General features: G+C 58.2%; 2 protein-coding genes across 7 annotated transcripts; one reads left to right on the top strand and one right to left on the bottom strand.

Annotated features, from left to right (window-relative positions):
• The first annotated feature begins 213 nt into the window (after positions 1-213).
• Positions 214-6,601, top strand: PSMC3 (proteasome 26S subunit, ATPase 3). The gene is made up of 12 exons (XM_047692258.1): positions 214-393; positions 766-849; positions 1,638-1,763; positions 2,193-2,297; positions 2,410-2,472; positions 2,737-2,874; positions 3,313-3,456; positions 3,578-3,726; positions 4,851-4,947; positions 5,162-5,307; positions 6,148-6,229; positions 6,413-6,601. The coding sequence occupies exons 1-12, from the start codon at positions 319-321 to the stop codon at positions 6,521-6,523; spliced, it is 1,320 nt and encodes a 439-aa protein (XP_047548214.1). The 5' UTR covers positions 214-318; the 3' UTR covers positions 6,524-6,601.
• A 2,142-nt stretch (positions 6,602-8,743) lies between these two features.
• Positions 8,744-16,553, bottom strand: SLC39A13 (solute carrier family 39 member 13). Of its 6 annotated transcripts, none has more exons than XM_047692254.1 (10): positions 16,316-16,553; positions 14,523-14,831; positions 12,724-12,837; positions 12,297-12,436; positions 11,803-11,907; positions 11,598-11,687; positions 10,815-10,865; positions 10,379-10,507; positions 10,093-10,192; positions 8,744-9,975 (listed from the first exon to the last, which is right to left on the bottom strand). In XM_047692254.1, the coding sequence occupies exons 2-9, from the start codon at positions 14,821-14,823 to the stop codon at positions 10,130-10,132; spliced, it is 993 nt and encodes a 330-aa protein (XP_047548210.1). In that variant the 5' UTR covers positions 14,824-14,831; positions 16,316-16,553; the 3' UTR covers positions 8,744-9,975; positions 10,093-10,129. The 6 variants fall into 6 exon arrangements, with proteins under 6 accessions (XP_047548210.1, XP_047548212.1, XP_047548207.1 ...); XM_047692256.1 differs by having other exon boundaries at positions 12,297-12,421; positions 16,316-16,548; XM_047692251.1 differs by having other exon boundaries at positions 10,375-10,507; positions 16,316-16,542.
• Positions 16,554-17,951: the final 1,398 nt, after the last annotated feature.

Here is a 17,951-nt window from a genome sequence, read left to right as displayed (position 1 = left end):
TTTTGCATCCAGGCTCCGCCCACTGTGCTCACCGACCAATGGCAAATCCACCTGTCCCTCCCGGCTTAAAACAGGACGAGGGTGGTTACGTTTCAAGAGTGGTGGGGGAGTGGGGGGCGGGTCCTGTGTCCCGGGTTTTGTCTTTTGAATCGGAGAAGCAGATTCGTTGCGGTAGTGGCGGCGGGAACTAATTCAGTCAGGAGTCAGGAATTGGAGAGAGAGGTCTGTTCCTGGTCAGGAGCAGGCGTTCGGAAAGATAGTATTAATCTCTGGCTGAAATTTCTGTCCAGTCCTATTTTCGGTCTTCTCTTTCAGGATATGAATCTGCTGCCTAAACTCGAGAGTCCAGTGACTCGGCAGGAGAAGATGGCGACCGTGTGGGATGAGGCTGAGGTACGCGCTAGGAGAGTTGGGGGTCCTGGAGCCGGGGCCAGCGGGAAGACGCCTTTGGTGGGAGGGTGGGAAGTGGCTGTGGGGGTCAAGGTCTGGCCTGGTCCCCGGGTCGGGGCCGCTTGGGATATGGGCAAGGGTCTCGACTCCTTCATTTTGGTTTTATTGGCGGGGAAGCAGAGGCTGTGAGTGGGCTCGGAGGATGCGGAATCCCCGACCTGAGTTAAATATATATGTGTATGTATGTATATATATGTATAAATATGTATATGTGTGTGTGTACGCGCGCGCGCGTGTGTGTATGTGTGTGTGTGTGTATACATATATATATATATATATATATATTTTTTTTTTTTTTTTTTTCTTTTTAAACAGCAAGATGGAATCGGGGAGGAGGTGCTCAAGATGTCCACAGAAGAGATTATCCAGCGCACACGGCTGCTGGACAGTGAGATCAAGGTGGGCTCACAGACCCAGTGGCGGGCAGCGAAGCCCCCATAGGGCAGGCCCTGGAGATCGCAGCGGCTTCTTTCATATTCTCGGCCTTTCCAGGAAGACATAGGGCCCCAGATTAGAAAAAGAGAAAAAACTAAGCCTTAAGAGGGACCCGAAGAGAGACAGGATGGTGGAAGGGCAGGTCTGAGAGGATTCATCGGACTGCCTTTTCTGGCGAGGTCTTTAAATATTCCTCTTGAGAATCTTTTAGAAAGTCCTCATTTATAGATGAGGAAACAGAGGTTTTTGCTGTGGTGAAGTACCCGGGCCTTAATTAGAAGCAGAAGCTAATGGGGCGCCTGGGTGGCTCAGTGGGTTAAGCCGCTGCCTTCGGCTCAGGTCATGATCCCAGGTCCTGGGTTCGAGCCCCACGTCGGGCTTTCTGCTCAGCAGGGAGCCTGCTTCCTCCTCTCTCTCTGCCTGCCTCTCTGCTTACTTGTGATTTCTCTCTGTCAAATAAATAAATAAAATCTTTAAAAAAAAAAAAAAAAGCAGAAGCTAAAACCTGTATTTGCTTGATTCGGGGCCCTGCTCTTTTCCCTCTGCTACAACTACTTCAGGAGGTTTCCAGACTGGCCCGTTTTGCCCTCTGCTGGAGCTGGACGCAGTCAGGTTCACCCTTCAGAGAGCCTTAGAGCTGAGTGAATGGATGCGGGAAGGTCCCCTGGGCAGCCTGGGCCTCACCCGTTACAGGGCCCTAGGATAAGCTGAGCCAAGGCTGAAACATTTGCTTCCACTTGCCCTCCTCCCAGATCATGAAGAGTGAAGTATTGCGAGTTACCCACGAACTCCAAGCCATGAAGGACAAGATCAAAGAGAACAGTGAGAAAATCAAAGTGAACAAGACCCTGCCATACCTGGTGTCCAACGTTATCGAGGTGTGTGTGTATGTGGAGGGGAAGAGAAAGGGTCAGCCGAGCTTGGAGGCAGCCTGCTATGGGGCCATTGGAAAAAGAGTGGGTGGAAGTTTTGAGGCCCAAGTTGCATGTTAGAACTACACCTCCAGGGGCCAACTCCCAAGTGTGCATTTCTAGGGTGCTATACACACACACACACACACACACACACACACAGCCTGCAGAGGCCTCAGAAACACATGTTTCCTCTTGGGGAATAGAGAGCTCTTGGGGGCAGAAAAGCAACCGCTAAAGGGTTCTTATCAATCTCCTGGCTTATTAGCCACACCTTTGCTAGGGCTGGGGCTAGTCTGAGGAAGGGGATGGATTGTCTTGGCCTGCGAAACACTAGGCCCTGAGGAGTTCAGGGGGCTGAGCAGGGCTTCTTGACTGAGCTTTTTCCCTTCCCAGCTTCTAGATGTTGATCCCAATGACCAAGAAGAGGATGGTGCCAATATTGACCTGGATTCCCAGAGGAAGGGTAAATGTGCAGTGATCAAAACCTCTACACGGCAGGTGAGGCTAGCTCAGGGATAGAACTAAGGAGGGTGAGGGGTGGATGTGGGAAAGGACTAGGATGCTTTATTGAGGGCAGTAACTGAGATTGAGCCTAGAATTTTTCCTACAGACATACTTCTTGCCCGTGATTGGGTTGGTGGATGCTGAAAAGCTAAAGCCAGGAGACTTGGTGGTGAGTGGTGTTCCTCAGCCTGGGCAGGGCTTATCCAGTGAGGTTTCTGCCATTGGCTAGTTGAGCCTCTGCCTCAGGCCCAGGTCACTGTTGGCCCTGAATCTTGGCAGAGAGCCCAGCGAGTCCGAGCTCGTCAGCTTGCTCTTTGGTTCTTGTCTTTCCTAGTCCTGTATTTTCTTTTCACTCTACAGACACCTGCCACCCAGCCAGTTAGTTAGGTCTTGAGCTGGGACAAACCTGAAGGCTTCCGTGCTCTGTCCCCAGGGTGTGAACAAAGACTCCTATCTGATCCTGGAGACCCTGCCCACAGAGTATGACTCTCGGGTGAAGGCCATGGAGGTGGATGAGAGGCCCACAGAACAATATAGTGACATCGGGGGCCTGGACAAGCAGATTCAGGAGGTGAGGGAGGCCCTGGTTGCTAGTAGCAGCCTCGCCCGCCTTTGAGTTTTTCTTCTTCATTGACCAGAGCACTTATTGCCAACATCCCTCTTGTAGCATCCCAGGGAGGTAAGAGGGTGCCGTGCAAACAGTTCAGGAGACGGAGGTCCAGAGAGATTAAGTGAGTTGTTGAAGGTCACAGAGGTTTAGGACCAGAGTTAGGACTGGAACTCGGGCTCCTGGTCCTTACCCTGGTGCCTCTCTGCCACATCCTGCTGTTCCTGGAGCAGCCGTAGCCAGCCTTCGTGGGAGTGAGCATTCTGTGTGCTGACGCAGGGGAAGGAGAGGCAATGTCCCTGAATTGGCGTTAGGAGGGTTGAGGGTTGGGGTTGAAGTCATTAAGTGTCTGTAGGAGCCCTCCAGACTTCACTGTCCTCACCTAGGACTTCTTCCTGGCAGCTGGTGGAGGCCATTGTCCTGCCAATGAACCACAAGGAGAAGTTTGAGAACTTGGGGATCCAGCCTCCGAAAGGGGTGTTGATGTATGGCCCCCCAGGTACGGGGAAGACCCTGCTGGCCCGGGCCTGTGCTGCACAGACCAAGGTAAGTGCTTTGGGGACAAATGAAGAAGGAAAGGTCAGAAGCTAGAGCTCTACCAAGCGGGCTCAGAGGGACCTCTCTTAGTGCCTTTGGCCTGACTCTTGTCACCATGCCACCTCACCAGGCTACCTTCCTGAAGTTGGCTGGCCCCCAGCTGGTGCAGATGTTCATTGGGGATGGTGCCAAGCTGGTCCGGGATGCCTTTGCCCTGGCCAAGGAGAAAGCTCCGTCCATTATCTTCATCGATGAGCTGGATGCCATCGGCACTAAGCGGTAAGGGGGTGCTGAGTGCCACAAAGGAGATTGTTGTAAATTCCAGCTATCTCCCACCTTGTTCGCTCCTTCCCCTGGAATAGTGGCAGCTCTGCTCTTGTGGTTTTACATCCTGAATTCTGTTCTAACTAGCTTCCTTACTTTTTCCCTGACCATCCATTCTCCCCACGGCGGCCAGCATGTTCCTTTCATACCTGCTTGCTTTCCTCACGTGTACCCACACTCCCTCCCACAAACTTCCTACTTGAAACCCTTCACGGGCCCCTATTGCTCCTTGGGATCAGTGCTGTACTTAGCATGGCCTGCCTAGTCCCCTGTGTGGCTCTCCCTGCTCCCCTCCACTTCATCCTGGACCTGTCCCCACCCCAATTTCTTTCCACTATCCATTTGTTTTTGTTTTTTTTTTTTTTAAGATTTTTTTTATTTATTTATTGAGGCCATTTGTTTAGAGGGAGAGAGTAAGCGAGCAGTTGAGCACATGAGGTGAGGTGGGGCAGAGGGGAAAGGAGAAGAAGAGGGTAAGAATCCCAAGTAGACTCGACCCCTGAATGCAGAGCAAGAGGTGGGGCTCAACCTCATGACCCTGAGATTATGACCTGAGCCAAAACTGAGGGTCGGACACTTAACCAACTGTGCCACGCAGAGGCCCCAGCATCCCTTTGGTTTGTAGGTCCCCTCTATAATCAGTGTCCATCTGGCCCTGGTGAGAGAGATTTTGCACCTGTTGTTTTTTTCTAGAACGTACTTTTCCCATTCTTTATTGGTTGTCTAGCCTGTGTTCTCAGCCTGAGGGATACTTCTCAGGGATGCCTGCCTGGGCTCCCACTTAGGCTCCAAGTCTGGATCCCATATTTCTAAGCTTTAGTTTGCAGTGGCACATGCACTGGGGGATAGCCCGGGCCGTGGCTGGTTTTGCTAACTGTTTTATCCTCAGCCTGGCTGATCCCAGGAGCCTCTCCAGTCTCTGACACCTGTTCTGTGTTAGTCCTGGGCTGGGGGCCCCAGGTTGAGCGAGACCTTTACCTGTCCTGGACAGTTGGGTTAGGCTTTTGGTGGCTGGAGAAGGGGAAGTCTCTGGCCAAGTTGTGGCCTCACCAATGTCTCGGGCTTCTTGTGTGCCCCAGCTTTGACAGTGAGAAGGCTGGAGACCGGGAGGTGCAGAGGACGATGTTGGAACTTCTGAACCAGCTGGATGGGTTCCAACCCAACACTCAAGTAAAGGTGAGTATTGTCATCACAGATTAAGAAAATGGAGTTTAGAGGGAAGGGCACCTTCTCGGTTACCCAGGTAGTGCAGCTAGAATTACAATTGAGATTGTTTTTTAACACCCTTGCTGTTTGATTGGGACCCTGGGCTGCCTGTCGTGGCCTTGACGGTTGTCTGTCTGGGAGCCCCATCTTCCTCATTTCACGTTGCGCTTCTCCCCTTGCTCAGGTGATTGCAGCCACCAACAGGGTGGATATCCTGGACCCCGCACTGCTCCGCTCAGGCCGTCTGGACCGGAAGATTGAATTCCCGATGCCCAATGAGGAGGCCCGGGCCAGAATCATGCAGATCCACTCCCGCAAGATGAACGTCAGGTGAGCAAGGACATGAGCAAGGCGCCGAGACCTGAAGGGGCAGCAGCGGAGCGCTCTCTGTTGCCCTTCGTACTGCGCGTCCCCATCCCCTGGTCTCTGCCCACCCCTTCTCCCTCCCTGTCCACACAGAACTATTCTACATGCCACCTCCGTTTCTCCCCAGAAGCCTGAGGTAGAGTCTTGCTGGGGTCCAGGCCCTGATTCTGGGTGCTCTGCTCCTTAGAATCACCCTGTCCCTTCCTCCCCCGTGGGAGGCCCTCAGTTTCCTTGACTCCTCCACCCCAGCAGATGAGCACAGCCCAGCATGGCTCTGGGGAATCCAGCCAGGGACTAGATGGACTTGGATTTGGATCTGTGTGACCTCCAGTAGGTGGTATCACCCATTGAAGCCCGAGTTTTCTTGTCTGGTGCTTAGGGTTATTGCCACTGACCTCATGGGGTCATGGCACCATCAAGGGAAGTAGCTTGGCACATGAGAGCAAGACAGCTCTGTGCTGATGCAGGGCCTGCGCTCCTCGAAAGAAGGGGAGACAGTCATCCTCTTGCTTCCCCGCTCCAGGCTGAATCAGTCCCTGGCATCTTAGGTGCAGATTTCTAGAAGGCTAGAGCTCAAGAGACACAAAAATAACCTGGTGTCTGCTTTGACCTACCTGCCCTTCGTCCTTGTACTGAGAGGGGAACAAGGCATAGCAGGGAAGCGGGGGGATTAGCCGAAGTCCTAGGGCAAGTGGACCTCACTGCTGATGGGGAGTTTGGGCGGACGTCCTCTCCCACCGCTCCCCGTAACCATAAATAACTGAGTCCTGTGGTGTTCTCTCTCCCCCTCCCCCCACCCCTCAGTCCCGATGTGAACTATGAGGAACTGGCCCGCTGTACGGATGACTTCAATGGGGCCCAGTGCAAGGCCGTGTGCGTGGAGGCGGTGAGTGGTGGTGTGAGGGAGTGGGTTACTTCATGCCTTCTTGCTCCTCTTCGCTGCACAGGATGGGGCATTTGGCTGGTGGAGACTGCTGGTCGGGGGGAAGAGGCTCAGAAGGCCGAGGCCTCTGGGAGCCGGGCCAGGGGTGCAGGAAGGCACCCTATAGCCTGTTTGTCCTTGGTGCAGGGCATGATTGCACTGCGCAGGGGCGCCACGGAGCTCACGCATGAGGACTACATGGAAGGCATCCTGGAGGTGCAGGCCAAGAAGAAAGCCAACCTGCAGTACTATGCTTAGGAGGTTGCCCACCACACCTGCTTCCTGGTCTGGTGCTGGTTAAAATTCATAATAAAAGATGGTTTCGGGTCCCTGCCACCTGTCTGTTGCACCTTGCCTGGCTGCAAGGGTGGGACCAGTGCAGGAGGCTCCGTCCCCAGGTGCTGCTGCCTGGAACCCCTGAAACCACGGCGGGCCTCAAAGCAGTTGTCAGGCGAGGCCCTCCGGGCGGGACGGGCGCGCGTCACAGCTGCTGCCTGGCGCCCTCCAGCCTCCTGCCACTGTGTCCCTGCCCCACCCCTCCGCTTTAGAGGTCCGGGTCCCTGCAGCTCCAGAACCAAGAATAGAAGCCAGCCTTTCCCCTTTGTGCATTTTTGGTCCCCTCATCCTTGGTTCCCTGTAAAGCCAGGCTCTGGGTTTTTGCTCCTTGAAATTCCTCCTGTTTCCTGGCCCCTGAGCCTCCTGGTTCTCCACGTGTTCCCATTCGTTCTCTTGGCTCATTTCCTTCTGCTGAGAAATGGACCTTGAGCAAGAGCACTGAGAGCCCTTCTGAGCCTAATCTTCGGTCACGGTGTGTTCTCCCCCTCGCTCCCCGCAGTTCCGCCGTCAGCCCCACTCTAAATCAGGCCCCATGTCCTGTCTGTTTCCTTAAGGATCTCGTTGGTCCTGTCTGTCTACTCAACCTTCCAGCCCCACCCCACCCCCCAACATCATAGCTGGCGACGTGTGGTTCACTGAGGGCCTGTTCTGGGCCCCATGCCCGACGGATCTGTGCATAATTTGGTCTAGTCATCCCAGTAGCCCCCATCGGGGTACCCATTTCCAAGATGTGTGAGCAGCTGGGCTACGATGGCTCTTAGGTGGCCTAGCTGGGATTTAAACCCAGGACAGTAAAACACGTCTGGGTTCCATGTCTGTGCTCTTAGCAGCAGCTTTCGTGGGCCAGGGAATGCCTTCTAGAGTAAAAGACCCTCAGAACTCCTGTCAGCTCTTACTTGCCCCCCTAGCAAAAGCCCCTCCACACTTTTTCCTGCCTTCTCCCCAAGTGGACATGCCCACAATGAGCTACTGACCAAAACAGCCTATCTGGAGGGCTTGGCTGCTGGCTAGCTTTCCAACCCAGGAATCCTGTCACCTCCAGATTGCCTTCTAGAGTGTGCTGTTGCTCACAGGGGCAGTCCCCTAGGAAATCCCGTTGACTTCCAAGCCCTGCCCAAGGCACTCCCAGCACAACCTCCGAGAGCTTCTGGTTTCTGTCCCCTAGGTGGGGACAGACCTGGCCGCTGTTGCTTCTGTGTTCTCTGTTCCCCCGCCTGACCAGTCAGGGCATTCACCTCCTGGCCATGGCACTGCAGTGAACCCACAGTCCCTTCTTCATAAATGGCCTCACTGCCTCTCCCGGGCAGGCTGAGCCCTGTGATTGCCAGTGTACCTGTCACCTGGAAGGGCTCAACATAGGTAAGAGCCCCAGTGCCACTCCGGAGAGGTGGGGATGGGGGACAGCCCTGGATTCCTTCTTTGGCACCATCAGGCCTGGGCTTCCCAGACCTTGGACTGGCAGAGCCAGGTGGGGTGGCTCCCTTTTTGCCGACGAGCCACTGGGTCAGAGCCAGGCACTCCCAGCTGAGCATGCCGTGAGTGGGGCTCCAGGACGGACAGATGGGACAGTTCTTATCCTGTGGGCTCCTGAAGGCCGGCTGGCCAGCCTGGTTGACTCAGCACAGTGGGATCCCACTATTCCCTCCCTGCTTTCCTGGGCTAGCCCTGTGGGGAAGCAGCCTTGACATTCAGAGGAAGTGAGAATCCATAGAATAAGAAGAACCCCATGATCTTTTTAATTTCATTGAAGCAAAGCTGGAGATGACTTGGTGGATAGACCTCCCTTCCTCCATTTACTCGGGACAGGCTGGGGAGAAGCCCCTGGCTCTTAAGTCTAAAAAGAGGACGACCACCCGGGGGCGATGTTGGCTACAGGTGGCAGGGTGCCAGGCTTGTGGGACTGGGCTCCAGAGCTAACATGCCAGGTTTAGCACGAACGGCTATGCCCTGTTCTGAGCAGCACTGTGAGGGTAACTGTTCACAGATGAGCATGGAGGGGGGCTGGGGATGATAAGATGGGCAGCATGGCCAGCTGAGCCTGGGGGTGGGGACCCACACAACCACCAGCCTGGCTGGAGCAAGGGGAGCCCAGGAAAGCCCTGCCTGACCAGGGACTGTGGTGTGCAGAAGAGAGGCAGCCAGTTTGTATATAATATTTATTTGCATTGTCTATAGAATAGTTATTTACAGATAGAAACGGACCCACAGCAAAACTGCTGTAAACCCATTCAGACCCTCTTGATGGCCACTTCTCAGAATGTCCACGGTTGAGCAGCAGGGCTGAGCCTGGCTGTGGAGTGAGCCAGCTGAGTACCTGGGTGTCCGCCAAGGGAAATAGCTGGGGATTATGGCTTCAGCATTCTCCCAGAGCACATTCCTGAGTGCTGACAAGGCGGAGCCCTCACCTCCCCCAATCTACCCTCAGCCGCAATGGGACAGGGGAAAGGGCCTGGGCAGGGAGGGGTGGCTATGGCCCACTCTTCCTGCCCCCAGGGTATGTATCTCTGCACCCTGGCCTGGCACCAGCGTCCCTGGGCTGAACCAGGAGGCCTGTGTGGCCCAGGGCTGCTCACTGCCCTGCAGGCTGCTGTTTGGCAGCCGGAGGTGGTGAAAGCTGCTGGCGCCGCCAGGGAGCATTTACTAGGGGAACAGGAGCTGGCCCAGGGCTGGCAGCCACGAGGAAAAGGTCTTGGAAAGCATCTCCTAGCTCCATCCCAGGCTGGGGAGGACCATCAGTGCTGAGTGGGGCGAGGGGCTACACGAGCACCTGCCTCTCCTTTCTTTGGCCTTAGAACTGGCAAAGGAAGGGCCCGGACAAGAGACACAGCAGAGAGAAGGCTTCCCAGCCTCAGCCCTCAGGGTGCCGGGGCTCGGAGCCCGAGTAGAGGGTCAGGAACCCCAGTGCTCCAGAGGGAGATGGCTTTGGGCTCCCCGAAGCCCTGGGCTCCTGGGGCTGTTCTCACTCCCCGTATAGTCTTTCTTGGCCGAGAGAGGCCTCCACCTGGGACCAGGGCTGCTATTCCTCACTGCTCACTGCGGGAAGTGCGGGATGACAGGGGTAATAGGACCACAGCGCGGCTGGGGGCAGGCGCCAGGATCAGGCCCCGGGCCCAGCGCGCGATCACAGTGTCGGTCTCACACATATCTCTGGTCACGGTCACAGACACACACACACACGCACGCACACCACCCTCTCATCTGGTCAGAGGTGCGCTCTCAGGCACTCGCCCTCTGCCTCACACACGGTCATAGAGTGAATCCGAGTCTCTTATTGCTGTGTGGGGGGTGGCAGGGACGGTCACTCCACGAAAAGTGAGAAGAGCACCATCACCACGATGCCCGTGCACAGCAGCAGCACCTGCTGCAGGGAGCGCCTGCGGGGAAAGGGGCCAGGCTCAGGCTGGGGCTGAAGCACCACCGCCACCGCCGCCCCCCCCCCCGCCCCCTAGCTCCCAGGGGCCCCGTGAGTGATGGCGGCAAGGGGCACTCACCACGGGTCATCTTCCTCCAAGAGGTCAGGCAGCACGTTCACCAGGGCGATGTAGAGAAAGCCGCCAGAGGTGAAGGGCAGGATCCAGGCCACAGTCTCTTCTGCAGTGGGAGGAGAAGTCCTGATGGCTGGGAGCCCAGGGGAGCTGTGTGCACCACACCCACTCCCACAGGGGAGACTTGGGGCAGATCCTGGCCTGGACACTGGGATGGGGCAGCTATGCCCTCTGGCTGGGGCCCCTCCACTGACCACCACCTGCCACCGCCACCCACCACGCCCGTACCTACTCCCTTGGGGGACTGCGTACAGATGGCGAAGCAGGCGCCCAGCAGGCCCCCCAGTGCCGTCGAGAGCTGCAGCTTGGCTGCGCTCCATCGGTCAAAGCCGGCCCGGAGCAGGATGGCAAAGTCGCCCACCTGAGGGGAGGTCCAGGTGATCACTCTGGGCCCCAGGGGGTCGGGTACGGACCTGCACACCGAGCCCCCCGCACCAGCCCTGCTGCTGGGCCCCCCAGCCCACATCCCCTAGGCTGGGACCCCATTCCCTGCCCCCCTGCCCCAGAGGCCGGAGCACAGCTGAGATGGTGGCTGCAGCGTGGTGGGCTGAGCAGCTCTAAGCCTCCAAAGCCCAGCCCCCAAGGCTGCCACTCAGGGCTTCCCAGCCCAAATCCCTCTCCGAAGCCCCACGCCCACACTGCCGCTGTGGGAACCCTCCGGCACACACCTCATGGGGGATCTCGTGCAGAAGGATGGCCATGGTGGTCAGGAGCCCAATCTGCAGGGAAGGGAGTCTGTGGGGTTCTGGGCCGAGGGCCAGGCACCCACTTGTCCACTCAGTCTACAAATATTTACTCTGCTGGGTGCTCTGGCTGGATACCGTTCAGCTACTAGAAACACAGCAGACAAGGAACCTGTCTTCACAGAGCTAACAGTCTGGAGGGGGGAGGCGAGGACTGAATGAACACACAAAGAACCACAAGATTACACAGTGCCAGGTGCTGTGGGGGAAGAGATGGACCACGTGGCATAGGAACAAGTGACAGGGGCCTCCTTTAGATGAGGGGTTAGCAGAGGCCTCTCTGAGGACGTGCATGTCAGCCGAGGCCTGAAGGATAAGGAGCCAGGATTTCAAAGACTGGGAGGAGGAACATTCCAGGTAGACGGAATAGTGTGAGGTGGAGGTCAGGAGAGGGGAAAGAGCGAGGCCAGCTCAAGAGGAGGCAGAGGGAAGAAGTGGGTGAGAAGCATCTAGAAGCAGGCAGGGCCCAAGCCTAGCAGCTTGGCAGAGGTATGTAATCCCAACAAGGAGCGTTTGCAAAGAACAGCCCAGTGGCTCGGACAGAAGGCAGCCATGTGCAGCCCTCAGGGCCTGGATGAGGGTGTTGGTGATGGAGTGGGAAGTGCACGGACTGGAGACCTGTTTTGGAGGCCGAGCCAACTGGTTAACACAGGCACCATCATTCCCACCACAAATGCGTGGGGTGCACCTCCCCCTTCCCCCACTCACCTTCTTGCTCACAAGGAAGCTGGCAGCTACAGCCAGCCCGTGAGTGAAGTTGTCTATGGTGTTGGCCAGCAGGTTGAGATAGCCACTGACCTGCGCAAGGGAAGAGGAAGCCAGGCTGACCCAGGCGGGCAGGGTTCAGCTGGGCCTGCTGGTTGGGGGATGGGGAACCGCTGCAGGAGGAAGGGGCCCTGAGTGGGCCACTCACTTTGATGGTCCGGACCACGGCACTCACGCCGGGCTCTGCAGCCGGCTGGGCCAGAGAGTGGCCTCCACTGAGCACGGCAGCAGCAGCGGGGTCTTTGCTGGGGGCCTAGGGCCAGGAGAAGGAGGGAGAGGGGACATTAGATGTTCCCCCACTCGGCCAGGGTAGACACAGGAGGGGAGTGAGAGATGGAGAGACAGAGGCAGGGAACAGTACTTCAGCCTGGCTAGACTTCTCTCCTGCCCAGTCAGCTGTGTGCCCCAACTCAAATGACCACCTTCCACGCTGCTGTTGCTCCCAGTTTATGAGAACAAGCCACAGCAGGCGCCAACGTCATCACTCCCTGGATCTTCCCAGTTGGCCTGGCCTCCCAGAGCCCCAAGGGAATGGGGAAGAGACCCTCTTTTCAGGGCTCAACTCAGAACCTGGGTCTCCAGGTTCCCACACCACCACATAACAGAGGCTGACCTGTCCAGGCCCCGGGCCTTGGGGCTCACCTGGCTGGTCCCCTCCTTCTCCTTGCGGTCCAGGAACATCTTCTCCAATGCCAGAAAGGTCAGGAAGCCAGCAATGACCCACAGTCCCAGCTGCTGTTGCTGCTGCAGGCTCTGGCCCTCACCACCTGCAGGGGGCAGCACTGACAGGCCAGGCCAAGCCAGGGCCACAGAAGGGGGGGGGGGGGGGCATTTGGAATGGGACCTCGTCAGGGGCAGTGACAGGGGAAGTGGGACAGGACTGGCTGGTGGGGAAGGTGGGCCCCAGGGACTCCCACAGGGGCCGGGGAACTGGACCGGGGCAAGTTCCCTGCCATATGCCCAGATCCCCCCTCCCTGTCATTCTGGTAGAGCAGGAGAGCCTAGGTAATCTTAAGCGTGGGCACCAGCTCCCTCTGCCCTCCTGCCCCCTGACTGTGGCCTCACTCACCAGGGCTGGCACTGCATGTGTAGGCCCATGCCTCGGGCAGCAGGTGGAGAAACACATTGCCCAAAAGTCCCCCCAAGGCAAAGCTGAGCAGCTGCTTCAGGCGGCGGGCCCCAGCTACAAAAGGGAGATGTGGAGATGCGGGGCTTGCGGGCTGGCCTATCAGAGCCCCTGGCCAGACCTCTGCCCCACCCAGCTTACTGGGCGCTGTGTTTTTCCAACCAGACTGCAAGCTTCCAGAAGGCTGGACTTGGCCTGCGGCCCTTCCTGGATCACCCCCACCACCCCAGGCCCAGCACCAGCTGGGTGCTCAGCAGGAAATACATCACGGCCCGCTGGACGGCTGTGGAACCACTGCGGCTTCGTAGTTAAGAGACAGGGCTTGGGAGCCCGACGGGCCCCAGCCCCCCCAACCGACCAGCTGGTGACCCTGGGCAGGTTACTTCTGGGACTCAGTTTCCCCATCTCTAAACCCGGGATGATTGTTATATGATAGGGACCTTGTGGGAATTAAATGACAATACGCACAGCAAGCCCTCTTTTAGGGGGAGTTTCTCTCTTCTCAGCCGCTGTTACTCTCAGAAAGGCGGCAGAGACCGGGGGGCTTTTGCAGACTCGCAGCATCAAGAGTTGGAAGTGCCCGAAGGAGGCTATCCAGAGAAATGGGCGCAGAAGGCAGAGGCCGCTTGGGTGGTCCAGTGGGATCCCAGGGGAAGCTGCGGCTTCCAGGCTGTGTGACCTCAGCCTGGTCAAAGAACTCCTTGGTGCCTTTGTTTCCCCATTTGTGAAATGGAGCTAACCCCCCGAGGCTGACCTCACAGGGGCACTCTAAGAGGGGTTGAGATGATGCACAGGCCATGACGGCAGGCCCCACGAGGGCTCTCTTCACAGCTGTGGCGCCAGCCCTCAGCCTGCCGTGGGCCACAGATGTGCTCATAACCATCTGCTGAACGAACAGTTCCCCGGCCTAGCAGGCAGCAGAAACACCAGATTCCTGGAGCCCAGGGCCAGACCTGCTACGCTGCACTCCTGGGAGGGGCAGCAGGCACCTGCATTTTTAGGAGCTACCCATCTAGTCTTTAGTTTTCGTTACGACATGGCATTTGTGCCCCATCAGTGCACAGACACATCTGCAGTGCAAAAGGGGAGCCTCTGCCCTGGCCTGGCTCCCAGGTCCTCACCTCCCTCACCTCCCAGGTCCCCTCCCCAGAGCGGGGCACCACCAGCCTCGCATGTATTCCAGGAAGGCTGACCCGGGGCCTTGGTGGAAAGGCTTTTCTGCACTAAGGGTGAGGCAGGGCTCTGTTCCAGCACACAGCCAGCCCCGGGCCTTCGGACCCGCCGCCCTTCCCCCAGCACCAGGCAGCCTTCTGAGTGCTCCAGCAGTATGAGCTCCTCTCCTTTCCCCAGTAGCACGTATGAGGCAGGTACCAGTATGATCCCCATTTTTAAGGCTGGGACCCTAAAGTGAAGTTAACTTGCCCAGTGCCGGCCAGCTGGTGAGAGGCAGAGCCAGGCATGGAACCCAAGGGGCCTGGAACCCACGTTTCCAACCACAATCTATATTTTTTCTTGATGCATGTTTGCCGACTTTTATTCTTTGAGAACAAATAAATACAGAAATGAAGGAACAAATGAGCCTGGTCCACCCTGGTCTCAACAAGGTGAGAAACTGTGTGCTCTGTCCCTGCCCTCCACTCCAGAAGGCTGCGTCCTGCGACGTGCGACCCTGCTTTCCCGGGAAGAGCAGCCCTGTTTTCCACGCCGCTGGCTGCCCGGGGCACCAGAGGAAGGTCACCTACCTTCTGAGCGCAGCATTGTCCCCATCTCCAAGGGAATCACCAGCAGTGGGAAGACCCCACTGAGCCCCACCATGAGGGAGCCCAGGAGGGAGCAGATCCAGGTGTCCAGCCTCTCCCCGCTCAGCAGGGCCCCCCAGGATTCGCTTTCCTTGTTGTCCAGGCGACAGGCAGCTGCAGGCCCCCGGCTCCAGAGGGCCGGCTGGGAACCCCCAGCCCCTCCCAGGAGCTCTAGGGCAAGAACAGTGAAGAAGAGGAGCCTTTGGCCCGCCATGCCACCGCCAGGACAGGGACATCCAGGCATGCCACGTGCTGAAAAACACAAAGGCCTCTTACGTGAGCTGCCACCCTTGGCCACACACCTGCTTAGCAAACGTGGCATCTTAACCCTCCCCACAGACAAGCGGCCACAGCATCCACTCTCCTGCCTGCCTTGCCCAGGGCCTCTGAGGACCCCAGTGATGGGTGCACAGAGCAAAGGGGCTCTACTCTTCCACACCCCACTCCCGAGGACCACACATTTTTTCCTCCTGAGCTTGCTCCAGACTGTGTGTCAGCGTGTCTGCCTGGGGCTAAACTTTCCCTAATGACGGGGTGAGGTGCTGGCTGGGTTCCCTTCAGCCACCGGCAGGCCCAGCCCAGTCGGGTGTCTCTAGCAGCCAGGGGAGGCTCTGCCGCCAGGATGTGCTCCAGTGAGGACACCCAGGGGACGGGGGCTGCCACTGTCTAGCCTGATGGGCAACACTGGATGGTGCAGGCGGGGAAAGCAAGCAGCGGAGCTAGAGCAGAACCATCAGAGCTTCTTCCTCAGCCGTGAGCCCACTGTCTCCAGGAGACAGGACAGGAGGCAGACAGACAGACAGACAGGAGGCAGAACTGAAGAGAAGGATCCTTCAGTCGGGAGCTGCCTCACAGATGTGCAGAGCACCGGCTTTGGAGATGGGGCCCAAACTCTGCTCTGCACCTACAGCTCTTTGAGAGTGGGCAAGTCCCCGAAGCCCCTCTCTGGGCCTCAGTTTCCTCTCTAGGCCTCAGTTTTCTAGTCTGTAGGGTGGGAGAACTGCCTCCCCACAGGCTGTGAAGATGAGAAGAGCTTGCTAAGGCAGGTGACCTGGCCTGGCAATGGGGGCAGCGCGGGAAAGCCCTCCTTACACTGCAGGCAGCCTGGGACACCGGTGGCAGGAAGGTTCCCAGCCGCTGGATCACAGGACAGCGATGTGAGTCAACCAACAGAGAAGTTCAATCTGGAAACTCGGGCATGAGATTTAAATGTGGTCTGCCCTGCCTCATCTGGCCGTGACCTTGAACCAGCGATGTCCCTGCCTCAGTTTCCTCATCCCCTGATGGAGGTGGGAGGAGTGCCGGCGTCCACGACCTCCGAGCCTTTACCGGAGACCTTGACGAACCCCGCCGGGGCTCCCCGGGGACCAAAGGCAGGACTGGGCCAGGCCAGGCTTGGAGGCCAAGGCGATGCACACAGAGGAGCGGGGACCGCAGTCTGGGGAGAGGGGAACAGGGTACGGAGAGTGAGAGAGGGGAGGGAAAGAAGAAAGCAAGAGAAAGTCAGGAGTGAGCGAGCCAGAGAGAGTGGGAGATGGACGCGGAGGGGGAAAGCGAGGGAGCGATGGGCAGCGACGTGCGGGGCGACGGGGGAGAAGAGGAGCCCAAGGAAGTTGAACTCCTCAGCTCTGGGCCAGAAGGGGGGCCAGAGGCCCGGGTCTGCCCGGGGCCGGCGGGGCCGGGGTTCGGGGGGATCGGTCCGGGCGCGGGTCCCGGAAGGTCGGGCGGTCACTCACCGTGCGGCGGCGGCGGCGCTCCGGGCGGCCCCGGCCATCCAGCAGCGGCGCCGCGCCCCGCCCCGGGTCTGCCCCGCCCTACTCGGCCTCCCGGCCCCCAGCCCGGAGCCGCCCCCGGCGCGCGGCCACGTCACACGGGACCTGTCCGGAACCCGACGCGCCGCGCGTCGCGGGGTCGGGGGGAGCGGCGGTCGCAGCGCGCTTCCGCCTCTCGGCCGTGCGGGACCCGGGAGGCCAGCGCACTTCCGCCCCGGCGGCCGCGGGGCGGCGCGGCGGGCCGGGCGGAAGTGGGAGCCCCAGAGGCTAGGCGCTCAGCCCCTCTGGGGAGGGCGGGGGCGGTGGCCCCGCAGGGACCGCGAGCGGCTGGGTGGCTGGGCTTGCGGGTCTGGCCGCCGCTTCCTCTCTCGGGCCGCAGTTCCGCCCGCGGCCGCACGGGGGCGCGCTCGGCTGCCGGCCGGGTTCGGGTGGGTTCCTGGCTTGAGGCTCCAGCTCTGAGTCAACCAGCCTGGCTCCTCCATGAGCAAGGGAAAGGGGAAGTGCCTGCCGCAGGGAGGGGCCTGGCCCCGGGAACCTCAGAAGAGGGAATTTTATTCTTACTCATCGAATTATTTTTATGCTTTGGTTTTTCACTGGGAACCTCAGGCCTTTGTCTCCAGGGCTTGTAACTCTTTGGGGTCCAATGCATGGTGTCTTGACACTGCTGCTCGGAACCCCAAACCTGGGGGAGCTCTCGCTCGGGCTTTCCTCAGCAGGAGGAAGCTAGGCCTGACCTCAGACTAGGGCAGCAAACAGTAGCATTATTTACCGAGCACTACTATGTGCCATTCACTCCGTTTGCTCTGCCTCGCTGAATCCTTTGATCCCAATGAGAGGCGTACCGTTAGCCCAGGGCCACACAGTGGCACAGAGGACAGAGCCATGTTTGAATCTGGGTGTCCCTGAACCCAGAGCATGTGACAGCACCTGTCACTTTTAGGGGGTGGGAGTCTGACTTGGAGGTTCCATTTTGCATCTTTCTCTGGAAATCAGGCAAGACTGTATAATATTCAGGATGGGGCATGTGGGGATTTGGGCAGAGATTGCCTCGGAATGGGAGTCTCCAAGCCTCTGACCTTCCTGTGTCTCCCATGGTAGCTCCCTTCAACTGTCCTGGGGGCTCTGCGGGCACCCTAGGCTCTCACATACTGCACCTGCTTCCCTGTTCTACTTCACACTCCAGTGTCTGCCCTTCTTAGACCGCCCCACCCAAGTCTCTCCAGGTGGGATCAGTTTTCCTCTGGAAGTCTCATGTCTGCCTCAGCACACCTGGCCCATAGGTCTGCCAGAACGCCCTCCTGGGCTTGAAGGGTTCTGAAGTGGAAGCCCTGGGTTGGTTTCTTTGCAAAGGGAGGAAGACAATCAGGGATACTGCTCTGGGATCTCAAAGATGCTACCCCTCCAACCCTGTATGCAAATCACTCCATGGTATGCAAAGCACTTCACAATATACAAATGATTTCACAATAACACAGTCAGCATTCCTGCCTCTGGGGGCTGGGGGCTGAGGGCTGTGGGCCACCCACAAGAGGGTAGGCAAGACCCAGCCTGAAATGTCACTGGCTGTCTTCTCACTGTCCTTTCCTCTCACCTGCCCTGG

Source organism: Lutra lutra, chromosome 10 (genome assembly GCF_902655055.1).
Source record: "Lutra lutra chromosome 10, mLutLut1.2, whole genome shotgun sequence".
Lineage (NCBI taxonomy): Eukaryota > Metazoa > Chordata > Mammalia > Carnivora > Mustelidae > Lutra > Lutra lutra.
The sequence above is the reverse complement of the archived record's forward strand: the minus strand, read 5'-3'. Positions and strand labels throughout refer to the sequence as shown.

Coding starts and splice junctions, on each gene's coding strand:
- PSMC3 (XM_047692258.1), top strand. CDS start 319: ATGAATCTGCTGCCTAAACTCGAGAGTCCAGTGACTCGGCAGGAGAAG. Junction 2,473..2,736: donor TAAAGCCAGGAGACTTGGTG/GTGAGTGGTGTT, acceptor CTCTGTCCCCAG/GGTGTGAACAAAGACTCCTA. Junction 3,457..3,577: donor CCTGTGCTGCACAGACCAAG/GTAAGTGCTTTG, acceptor CCACCTCACCAG/GCTACCTTCCTGAAGTTGGC.
- SLC39A13 (XM_047692251.1), bottom strand. CDS start 14,823: ATGCCTGGATGTCCCTGTCCTGGCGGTGGCATGGCGGGCCAAAGGCTC. Junction 12,838..14,522: donor GACAATGCTGCGCTCAGAAG/GTAGGTGACCTT, acceptor TCCCTTTTGTAG/CTGGGGCCCGCCGCCTGAAG. Junction 10,193..10,374: donor GCAGTCCCCCAAGGGAGTAG/GTACGGGCGTGG, acceptor CTCCCACTGCAG/AAGAGACTGTGGCCTGGATC.